At 33.8% G+C, this 12,550-nt stretch overlaps 1 protein-coding gene across 3 annotated transcripts in view; it reads left to right on the forward strand.

Moving 5' to 3' along the window:
* ZNF280D (zinc finger protein 280D) overlaps positions 1-11,661 on the forward strand; it is a 127,608-nt gene extending 115,947 nt beyond the window's left edge. For all 3 annotated transcript variants that reach the window (XM_043471874.1, XM_043471875.1, XM_043471876.1), the window contains 2 exons: positions 6,901-6,956; positions 9,434-11,661. In XM_043471874.1, the coding sequence (XP_043327809.1) occupies positions 6,901-6,956; positions 9,434-10,061 (684 nt within the window). In that variant the 3' untranslated portion in view covers positions 10,062-11,661. The remainder of the gene's footprint in view (positions 1-6,900; positions 6,957-9,433) is intronic.
* The last annotated feature ends 889 nt before the right edge of the window (positions 11,662-12,550 follow it).

Here is a 12,550-nt window from a genome sequence, read left to right on the forward strand (position 1 = left end):
CCCATGTTCATGAATTGAAAGACTTAATATTGTTAAAACACTAGTACGACTCATAGCAAGCTACAGATTTATTGCAATCCTTACAAAAATCCCGAAGATTTTTTTTTGCAGGAATAGAAAAACTCATCCTAAAATATATATGGAAACTCAAGGAACTTCAAATAGCCAAAACAACTTTGAAAAAGAAAAACACAGCAGTCAAACATCCTGATTTTAAAATTTACAATGAAGCTACAGTAAACGAAACAGTGTGGTATTAAGACAGACCCATAGACCAGTGGAATAGAATAGAAAGCCTCGAAATAAACCTTTATATATAGGGTCAAATGATTTTTACAAGGATGCTAAGACCAATGATGAAAGGACAGTCTGTTTAATAAATGATGCTGGCAAAACTGGATATCCACATGCAAAGAATTATGCTGGACTTTTACCCAGCACTATACACAAACACTATATACAAACATTAACTCAAAATTGATGAGGGGCTTAAGTGTAATACCTAAAATGCTAAAACTCTTAGAATAAAACAAAGGACAAAAGCTTCGTGATGTTGAAATTGGCAGTGAGTTTTTGGTTATTACACCAAAGGCCTTTTCACACTGTTCATGGGGTTCTCAAGGCAGGAATGCTGAAGTGATTTGCCATTCCCTTCTCCAGTGGACCACATTCTGTCAGACCTCTCCACCATGACCTGGCCGTCTTGGGTGGCCCCACATGGCATGGCTTAGTTTCATTGAGTTACACAAGGCTGTGGTTATAAAGAAATCTGAGCGCTGAAGAATTGATGCTTTTGAACTGTGGTGTTGGAGAAGACTCTTGAGAGTCCCTTGGACTGCAAGGAGATCCAACCAGTCCATCCTCAAGGAGATCAGTCCTGGGTGTTCATTGGAAGGACTAATGTTGAAGCTGAAACTCCAATACTTTGGCCACCTGATGTGAAGAGCTGACTCATTGGAAAAGACCCTGATGCTTGGAAAGATTGAGGGCAGGAGGAGAAGGGGACAACAGAGGATGAGATGGCTGGATGCATCACTGACTCGATGGACATGGGTTTGGGTGGACTCTGGGAGTTGGTGATGGACAGGGAGGCCTGGCGTGCTGCGGTTCGTGGAGTCGCAAAGAGTCAGACACTACTGAGTGACTGAACTGAACTGAACACCAAAGGCACAGGTAATGAAAAAAATTGTACAAATTAAAAATTTTGTGCATCACATATTCTATCTGGAGAATAAAAAGGCAACCCATAGAATGCGAGGAAATGTTTGCAAATCATATATCTGATGAGGGATTAATATCCGGAATATATAGAGAATTCATAAACTACAGTAACTACAAAAAACACCCAATTAAAAAATGCATTAAGGACTTGAACAGACATTTTTTTCAAAGAAGGTTTATCAATGGCCAATAAACACATAAAAAGATGTGCAGTGTCACTAATTATTAGATAAATACAAATCAAAACTATGGTGAGGTACTACCTCACACCCGTTAGGCTGGTTACTTTAAAAGAAAGAAACACAAAAACCCCACAAAATCTCCAGAACCAGAAGACAAATGATGATGATGATGATGTGAAGAGATTGGAGACCTTGTGCACTTGAGTGAGTGAGTGAAAGTTGCTCAGTCATGTCTGACTCTTTGGAAGTCCATGGCCTATACAGTCCATGGAATTCTCCAAGGCCAGAATCCTGGAGTAGCTAGCCTTTCCCTTCTCCAGGGGATCTTCCCAACCCAGAGATCAAACCCAGGTCTCCCGCATTGCAGGCCGATTCTTTACCAGCTGAGCCACAAGGGAAGCCCTAGAATACTGGAGTGGGTAGCCTATCCCTTCTCCAGCAGATCTTCCAGACCCAAGAATTGAGCCGAGGTCTCCTGAATTGCAGGCAGATTCTTTACCAACTGAACTATCAGGGAAGTTGGTGGCAAGGTTAAATGGTATATCCGTCATGGAAAACAGTATGGCAGTTCCTCAAAAAATTATGTGGTTCAGCAGTTCCTCAAGAGTTGAAGAGAGATTTGTACCCCTATTCCCATAGCAACATTATTCATAATAGCTAAAATATGGAAGTAAACCAAGTTTCCATCAATAGATGAATGGATAAAAAATGTGGAATATGCACCCCATGGGATATTCAGCCATTTGAAGGAAGAGAATTTTTGCAATATGGATGAACTTTGAGGACATTTTGCTAATCAAATGTCAGTCACAAAAAAGATATATGATTTTATTCATATGAGGTACTGAGAGTAATCAAGAGTGTTGTGGTTGTTTTCAGAGTCTGGGGGAGGAGAGAATAGGGAGTTATTGTTCAATCGGTATAGATTTTTCAGTTTTACAAGATGAAAAAAATTATAGGGGTTGGATGGTGGTAATGGTTGTGTAACAATGTGAATGTATTGCTATTTAATACCACTGAACTATACATTTAAAAATGGTTAAGATGATAAATTTTATATGTATTTTGTCTCTGGTAACTATATGGCTTGGCATAGCACTGATCTCAGCATAGTTAACAACACAGCTTTTTTAAATAATTTTTTGAAATTTTTGACTGTGCTAGGTTTTCATTGCTGTGTGGGCTTTTCTCTAGTTGCAGAGAGTGGGAGCTACTCTCTGGCTGGAGTGTGCAGGCCTCTCATTGCAGTGGCTTCTCTTGTTATGGAGCACAGACTCTAGAACATGCGGACTACAGTGGTTTCGGCGCATGGGCTCAATTGTTGGAGCTCCCAGGCTCTAGAGCACAGGCTCAATAACTGTGACACATGGGCTTAGTTGCTCTGCAGCATCTGGCATCTTCCCAGTTCAGGGATCTAACCTGTGTCTCCTGCATTGGCAGGCTAATTCTTTACCACAGAGCCACCAAGGGATCGCAACATCACAATTTTTGGTACCACTATACTCAGCTAGGAAGTGTAACAATAATTTTCTTTCCTATACTTCATTTTATTTTTCTGGGGTAAAATTATATTTTTACTGATTTGTTTACTCTTCTGTGCACCTAATGCTGTTTTTTAAATGCTGCAGTTTGTCCAGTGTCTGGAAGCATTTTTTCAGAATGTTCACATACATCCAAAAAAATTGTTGGAGGATCTGGAGATCTTCTCTCCAATCAGCTTTAGTTTAAACTATACTCTCTAAGCTTGATGCTTGGTTTGTTCAGGATTTTACTTTGCCACTTTGTTGTGTTGGATGTCCTGTTTCCTGAACTGTGAGTCCTTCTTTTATTGTTTTATTCTTTATTTTGATGAAATATGTCCTTTAACAATTTCCACAGAAAGGTTGCATCTTTTTTCACTTTGTGTAAATTTATAACTGTATTTATTTTAATGGTATTAATGATTTGGCTGAATTCATAGAAAACATTTTTCCTATGCATTTTTGAAAGTATTGTTTTCATTATGTCTGATGCCATTTTTGGTCCACTTTGTGTTTATGTTATTTTGTTCTTTGGCAACTTTAATGTTTATCTCAAGTGTTTTGAAATTTCATATGTTCATCCATCATCCTTTTTTCTTTCATTATGGTAGAAATTTGATAAGCCTTTGATATCTTAGATATTTATGTTTGGGGAAAATTTTCTTGTTTTCTTTGGTAAATTTTCAATTTTATTTTCTTCTCTGTTCTCTCTCTCTCTTTTTTTTTGGGGGGGGCGGGGGGAACTCCTGTTGATGACAGCTACTTCCTGCATCAGCTTCTCTGATTGTATGGCATTTTCTTAAATCTTGCCTTCCATCTTTTTGTCTTTTCATTCGGTCTTTCAAAAAAGATTTTCTAAACTTAATTACTTATTTTAGTTGCCATATATTTATTTTGAATTGCTCTTTAGTTTTTTATTTGTTCTTCAGTTGTTTTCAGTTTTTTTTGTTCTTGTTTAATGGATATAATAGTATATCATACCTCCAGGAATATTGACTATATATGTCATATATATTTATTTTGTTTCCAGCAAAGTCTCTGATGTCTCCTAGCCTCTTCCTTTATTCTCTTGTTTATTTTAATCTGTGTAATGTAAAGGATGTCTTCAGTTCTGTGCTGATCCTTGAGTGTTCATTCATGTTGAAGATTAAAGCACAAAAAAGATGGTCAAAATCCCTGTGTTTGTACAGGGACAGGCTGTGTGTTGCAGCATGCCACAGGGTACATTCCTGTTTTATTTATCTATTCCTCCTAGTACTCCTGAAATGTATTGATGTTTATGGTACTAGAAAATAAAGATAGGAAATTTTAAAAATATTGTTACTTAAATATATAAATATTTTCCTGAAAAATAACTATTTGCAAACAAAAAGAAATCTATTTAGAATAAATTGTTCTGCAGTTTTGCTTATCTCTTTAATGTCTAGTCAAGCAGAAGGAAACTAGATTCATGGGTTTCTGCATTCAGTCTGTTGTGATATATTTTGATTGAAATATATGAATAATATCCAGCTTCAACCAGTATCTTCTCAGATAATTGTGATATTCTTTTTATGACATCAATATTAGACATGTGGAAGTTTTCTTAAAGCTTTGTTGCAATGTGGAATCTGACATCATATCACTGAACATTTTGTACTCTGTGTTTCATTAAAATCTTCCGGTCCGGCTTGCACTTTGTTTGGATCTTTTATCCATATGTGATTTTATAACATTGTGCATTAGTCATTTAGACTATATTGGTTCACAAGTCACATAGATCTTCCAAGTTTTGCCATGTTTCATATTACAAATCAGGTAATCACATTCATTAGTATTAGCATTTATCTCATGAATAGTAGATACAAGTTATCCTAAGATTTAAATTTTTCTTGAATTTTATTACTGGCAACAAACACTGTTTGATTGTTTAATGTGACATGCTCATTTTGTCAGTTTTGAAGAAAATCCCTTCTGAATACTCAGGTCTAAATATTTATAGTTTGACAGTCATTCTTTAAAAATAAAAATGATGTTCCATGAAAAAAAATTTGTCCAGGTTCATCTTGCAACTAAATCACAGACCCAAAGGTTTTTAGTGTACAGCAGCAGTACTTTATGCATACTTGGTATTTCATTACACAGACTATTAAAAAGACATGTACTCAAGGGCTGACGTTTAGTAAAATTAATTTTACTGCTGGTGTATGCCAGTGGAGAAAACAGTGACTGGTTCAATGTCAGTGCCTTGATTTGTGTTAAAATGTCAGCTTTTTAACTCATTACTGCTTAGTACCAAGAATTTTAACCTCACATGCCTCCTAAAAGTGTCTTGGAGGCCCCATATGTCTGTGAACCAACTTGGAGAACTGCTGACATGGATTATGTTGTGAAGGTTGCTTCATGGATTACTGTGCTATATAACATGCTCAGTCTGCTTGGCAAGTTTTTAAACTTCAACATAGGAAAATCAGATGCTGAGGTGACTTATTCTTGTTGGGGGGGATGCTCTCAACGTCTTTGAGGCTGATGATTTTCTTCAAAGAGGAATCGCCTAGATTCCAGCTGGGGATGGTGGAGTGATGAGTGGTTCCTCTGGCTGCTAGCATTGTGGGAGCCAGGCAGAGAGATAAGTAAGGATCACTTTGTTCAGTTTATGGACGTTTACTAAATTTTTCTGTTTTCTTTCAGTACCTCATACCTGCCCTTTGCCATTCCTGGTGTTCACAAGTCCATAGACTGTCTCCAGTTCATAGACTTGGCCTTTGGCCTAAGCAGTAGAGGAAGGAATAGGTACCTGTTGTGTGAGTTGGGGAAAGAGTATTTAGGTTTCTCAGCAGTATTCATGCTTTATTTTTACCTTTTATGTATTGACTGTTGTACTGAATTTCTCCAAATACCAGATCTCTTATCTTCTCTGGGAAAATTGATTCTCTTTTCCTTGCACTCCCCTGCTCAGATATTTAGTTATCACTTCCTCCACACTGTGAAGTTAATTTCCATTGCTCCAGCTACTTTCCATTTACAAATTTGTTGAAATCTCTTTGGCAGTTAGTATGCTTTGATGCTTTCTTGGTCTTTATGAGTGGAAATTGTTTTATTTCCTTGCCCTCATTTTAGCAGTGTTTTTGGAGAGCAGGGAAATACATGTATGTGATTAATACACCATGATCACTTTCACAGACTTGAATCAGTCACTCTAGTGACTAAAAGTTGGACCTAGATTTGAAACTTCACCACTTACTGTGGTTTTGCCTTGGGTTTTCTGTTGATACTTAACCCATGAAGTCTTTATTCTCATTTGTAGAAATGGAGTTTATAATATCTAATAATGAAGACTAAATGAGACAGTGAATGTAAAGTTCTTAATATACTACTTCATGCATCATAAAGTCTCAATAATTTGTAATTGTTATAAACTGTTAAGCTGGCCTCTTTCTTACTGAGGTTTTCTTGTATTCTTTCCTCCCCAAAAAACATTTGAAATAATCAAAATATTTCATTTGTATATTATTTAATATTACTTGGTTTGAGAATGGAAGGGTTACCATGGTTCCAAATATAAAATCATAGTATCCTAAATGTTTTATCTAACTACCTGTTTTTAATATGTGTGTATAAAATACTGTGGATGAAACTTATTCATATTGGAGGTGTGCTTTACTAGTTTTCTAATCAAGTAATTACAATTATGGTTCATACTTAGAAGAATCCAAGGAAAGCAGGTATTGTTATAACTGGGTAACTGTTTCATATCCTTGATTCAAAAACTTTTGGTACACTGAAATTCTTACAAGTTTTTTAAAAAACTATTTTTGAAATCCTGTTTTTAGTTTTAAGAGTTATTCTAAAACATACTTTAAGAAATTGTTTTTCTCTTTCTTTGGAATACTAGGCAGCACACTTAAGTTCTTTTTCTCTAGAAAGTTTAATATAATAAAAGTAGTACTTTAAGCTTAGTTTTGAATATAAAAGAAAAATGTTATTAATCATTTCAGGAAATTGCAAGATCTAATTTGGCTGAAGGAGAAACAGAAACATCAAATTCTGAAAGGTAAATATAAGGAAAAACTAAATCTCTTGAAATTCGTGTATATAAAATGATATTTGAGCTGTATATTATTTCAGTTATTTGGAAAAGGGCTATTTAAATTTTGTATGTGGTGTTCTTTTTATAATGACTTTCAATTAAAATCAAATTTTGAAATTTTAATACAACAGAAATATACTACAGATCCTTAGTTTTGAAGCCTTTTAAGTATATGGAATACATTTTATAAGTTGTTAATTTTTTTAGAGTATGAGTAAATAAAATGGTAATGGATTGTAATTGCCTCTGTTAAATGAAAATAGTTACAAGATGCTACAGGTTATAAGATGGTGACAATTATTGCAAATAGTTTTAAAATCTTATTTTTAAGTATTTTTTAAAAGCTATAAGTTACCTCTGTGGTAGGATCTCAACATAAAAGTTTCAAAATTCAATGTGTGTTTTTTTTTATTTAATTCTTGAGTAGAACACTTAGAACACGAGATTTCACTATTTTTTTAGCAAAAGAGAATCCAACATTCTAATTAGAACTTTATTCCAGTTAAAGATGATTTTGTCTCTTAAGTACTTTCCCCATTTCTGTCTTTATGCTGTGTGTTTTACCATAGTCTGCATGTTAACTTGATGAGATTAATCAATCTATTGCCTCTAAAAAGAAAATTATGGAATAAGACCTTTTGAAGATGTTTTTTAGACTTGACCAGGAAAATTATCTAGCCCTTTCTTTATCTAGCATTTTTCCTAGAATTTTGGATGGAAAAAGTTAACAGAATTCAACTAAGGACTTAGGAAAAAGACTAGACACATCTATATTATTTAACATTTTCTGTAAATTATAATTAGTTCAATAAGATCTGAACAAAAATAAGAATTTTACAAGTTTAAATGAGGGAACTATTATAACTTTTTAGATGATGTAATTGACCTGTAAGACCCAAGAAAATGAGCAAAGTATGACTGAAATTAATCAAAGCATTAAGGCAGCAGAACCTTTCTTACATACCCATAACATGTCATTACAAAATATAATGCATAAAATAGTTAATTCACGGTAATAGCAAAATGAGAAATGTGCAATTTAGAAGATTTGGCAGAAAAAATTTACTGAGATACAAAATAATTCGTTAGTAACTTACGTGATAGGTCATTTTTTCCAAATTATGGTTAATGAGCATTTAGTTGAAAATCCAAATTGGATTTGACTTGAAAATTAGTGGTGTTTCAAGTAGGGTTCATATTTTTCTATTTATTAGTACCACAATTTTAAAAAATCATAGCTGTGCTAGATATTAGGTTGTTTCTGTATTCACTATTTTAAACATTGTTTTAATGAGCATCCGTGTACAAATATCTTTTACTTCTTCAAACTACTAATTTAGGGAGAAGAGTAGTAGAATGTAGGTGATTTGACCTATTAGATAATAAAGTACAATGTTAATTTCTAATTGTTAAAACTGGATGGTATTGGCCTGTAATCGTCTATAAAGACACATCAGAACAAAATAAATAGCAGAGAAACAGCCTTAGAAATATAATTTAGTAAATAATAAATGACTATTTGATAACATTGCTTTGATATATAGGTACTTCATTACAAAAAAGTCTAAATTCCAGGTGGATTAATGTAAGAAATAAGATAAATGTAATCATTAAATTTCTTTTTGGTAAAATGAGCATTGTTACATCTATATAAGGGACCTGAGATCATCTTGGAAATTTGTTTCTAAGGCTTGCAGGCATTGAAAACAAACTATGGTTACCAAAGAAGAAAGAGGGTGGAGGAAGGATAAATGAGGAGTTTGGGATTAACATATATATGTTATTATATATAAAATAGATAAACAACAGGGTTCTACTATATAGCATAGGAAATTATATTCACTGAATAGTTTCTGTTAACACATCAGAGTAAGAGTAACCATAGACATGTATACACATAAACCTATAGGTATGCATGTTTTATACTTATTTCTTAGACATGTGTTAATGTTTTCCTAAGTTAGGCTGTTACAAAATTAGTAAAATCTTTGTGAATGCTTACTTGATTTTGCTTAGGAAAAACATGCTAACCCTAAGAGGACATGTAAATCAAAGAAAAAGAAAATAGGATTTTTCCCGCATAAATTCATTCCTTATTTAAAGTACTCTTATGAGTTAATAAGCACACTCACATTTTAACTAAAATCAAGCAAGAGTATGAACGGGTAAAGTAATGATAACCAGGACTAAAACTAGTGAATAAACTTCCCAGGACTCCTTTGAATATGTGACTATGGAGTTCCTCACTCTACTGCCTAAGAAAATGGCCACTTCCTAAATTGTAACATCATGGCAAGGACTGGGGACTTTGATATTTTTTCTTTTTTTGGTGGGCAAGTGTGCCTTTTTTTCTTTTTCAGAAAATGTCTTTACTTTGAAAGTAAGTATTCAAATACATTGTATTATGAAGAAATAGATAATAAGTAGCTTTATTTTTTCAGTAAACAAGATGAAGCTTCTTCAGAGGAAATAAAAAATGGATGTGATGTTGTTCATTTACTTGAAGGCTCATCAACAACAAAAAGTGAAGAAGATCTATCTGTTTCAGATAAAGAAAATGATAACTGTCTCGAAGATCAGGAAACTGGCTCAAAGGATATCTTCGGTTGTGACTCAGCTATTGATGCAGATAAAGTGGAAAAGGAAAAACAAATAGAGCACATATGTCAGGAAACAGAGTTGAAGATGTGCCAAAGTTCAGAAAACCTTATTTCATGTGATCAGATTGAGGATCGCAATGCTGGTGAAGCTAGATTTTCTTCCAAGAATATTAAAGATTTGCGGTTAACGTCTGGTGATGTTAGTATTGATCAGTTTTTGAGAAAAAGAGATGAACATGAATCTGTTAGTTCTGATGTTAGTGAGCAAGGCAGTGTTCATTTGGAACCTTTGACTCCATCAGAAGTGCTTGAGTTTGAAGCCACAGAGATTCTTCAGAAGGGTAGTGGTGATCCTTCAGCCAAGACTGATGCTGTAGTGTCTGATCAAACAGATAACGTTCCTGGAGAAAATAGCCTTAGCACAACAGAGACAACAGGAGACCTGGTAGATGAAAAAGAAAGAAGTTGAAATTAACTAGGCATTCTAAGTTTTAGTGTACCAACAGTAAGACCATTTGGAACAGTGTTATCAGGTGAGCTCAGTGGTGCTGTTGCAGAGTGCAGACATAGAAAAATGTAAGGGAGGTCATTCATATATTTTACCTGTATGTTGAGCCTAGGTTGTTAAATCAATCCATCATTAATAGCATGACTAGGTATGAATTTCCAAGAAGTTTTTAAAACATGAGTAAGATTTAATGAAAGTTAAGTTTGCAATGAAAAAGTCTCATTTTGCAGTTTTCAAGGACATGGAGCTTGGTGATCAATATGAATTGATTATTAGAATATTAGTTATGTTAATGAAGCTTTTGAAATTTCCATCAGTCCTAAGCTAAAAGTCCTTATTACCTGTACATCCTTTTCAGTTAACTTAAAGGAAGAGATTTGGAAACCACATGCCTCTTGGGAATAATTTATTTAAAATAATAGCTGATTGGCATTGTTAATGAGAGCTTCATTTTGAGTATGATACTAGTAAATGGAGCATGTTTAGAATGCTAAATTAGTTGATCTAATGAGAATTTGGATGAACATAAACTTAATTTTGAATATAATATAACATTCCAGACTGCCAGAAGCATGTGAACAGAATATTTGAATCTGTGTACCTCCATACAAATGTTAGCCTGCCAGGCTGTAAGCTTACCTTAATTAAACTTTCAGTGAAAGTGAAATTATTAAAATAAAAATTTATATTTGTGCTTTTTGTCAGTGTGTATGCTGTGCAGAAATCCCTTGATGAACTAGTTGTATAAAGTAGAAATCCATTGTTGAAAATCCTGTAGCTATTATGCTTTTAATATTGTTTTAATGATCTTCCTTAGAAATAGAACCATAAACATGGTCTGGAAACCAAACCAAAGTACAGATTAATGTAGATATTTGTAAAGCAGTAAACTGGCATGAATTCAGCCATGTTTAAGTGACTTTTTCTGTAATTATAAAATAGAAACTTCAAATGGGACCTAAAGCAGGATGTAAAAAATTGGTTTGGGATATTTAGCCTAATTTATCCTTAAGATGGCTGCTAAATTGACTTTTTCAGTTTTTCTTTTTTATCATATAGAGAATAATAGATACAGAAATGAATAATATGAATAACAGTAGTTTGCTTTGAAGTACTAATAAACTTTTATTTAAAATGCTACATTTTTACTTCTTAAAATGTGCTTTGAATTCTTAAATTTTGTTTCACTGTTAAATGTTTTAAATGGGTATTAAAATTCTGCTGTATATAGTAGTTTTTTGAGTAAATATTTGCAATAAAAATCTGTCCCTGAATAATTTTATTTTTCAGAAAGCTGCTTGAGTCAGATTACCTTTGGCGACTCTAGAAATTGTATATTGTCCAAGGAAATTTCATGTTAAAGCTACTGGTAGATTGCATTTTGTATTCTTTAGTTGATGCATGATTTATTTTAAATTGACACTTAAAGTACAGAGGGGAAACTGCTAATATTTACAGAGAATAGATTTGCTTTACAAATTCTTCTACTTCAAGAGAATTATAATTTAATACAGTTTTCTATCTGCTCAGTAAATTAAAGAGGCTAAATGGGCAAAATAGATTATTGACTTATTTTCTTGAATATTTTTTGGGGTGGGGATAAATATTTTTATATTTCCTGCTTCTAAGAAAAAGTGGGGAAAGAAAGACTTATTAACTGTCATCCTTCACCTTGTTGAAACAAATCTATAGCAGAGATTTTTGGAGTAACATAAACCTTAGAAGAGCAAGAAGATGACAAAGTCTATGTAAGGACCATTTTCTGAATCTGATTTAAATAATTGCCAAGCCTGTCACCTAATGCTGCAAAAGCCTGGAGCACGGTGCCAAACTAGGTCTCTAAATGATACAGTAATTCCTTGTGAACTCGGAGTAGTTCCTCCTGGTTAGATGCCACTTCTGCTTATAGTAGTGGTACTTAAAATTCAATGAATTGTTTATACCTATCCACTAGGAGAAAAAGAACCTGTACCAGACCGTAAATCCTTCACTGAGAAAGTCTAGCAATGGAAAAAAAAAAAAAAAAAAACAGTAGTTGAAATGAACATTGTACTTGGTAACATAATTGGTTTATGTTTTCACATAATCTCCTCATTTCTCATTGGGAACAAACAATTCAGATATGGCAAACCAAACCTTTGAGAAGCAGTGCTTTAGCACAGTGGGCAGTAGACTTCTGTGTAGAGTCAGATAGTGAATAATTGTTGACCATGTGGTCACAATTATCCAACTCTCCCTTATAGCCTAAGAGTACCTGTAGACAGTATGTAAATGATGGCCAGTTTGTGTTCCAGCAAAACTTTGTTTACAAAAACAGAATGTTGGTTGGGGTTGACCAGTGGACTGTAGTTTGCATCTACGTGCTTTAGAGTGCTATTTTGTCTGGGAAAATGGTGCTCAGGGACTGAAATTTTCTTTGCCAGTAATTTATTTGACACTAGTTCACTGTG

The sequence above is a fragment of the Cervus canadensis genome, chromosome 6 (genome assembly GCF_019320065.1).
Source record: "Cervus canadensis isolate Bull #8, Minnesota chromosome 6, ASM1932006v1, whole genome shotgun sequence".
Lineage (NCBI taxonomy): Eukaryota > Metazoa > Chordata > Mammalia > Artiodactyla > Cervidae > Cervus > Cervus canadensis.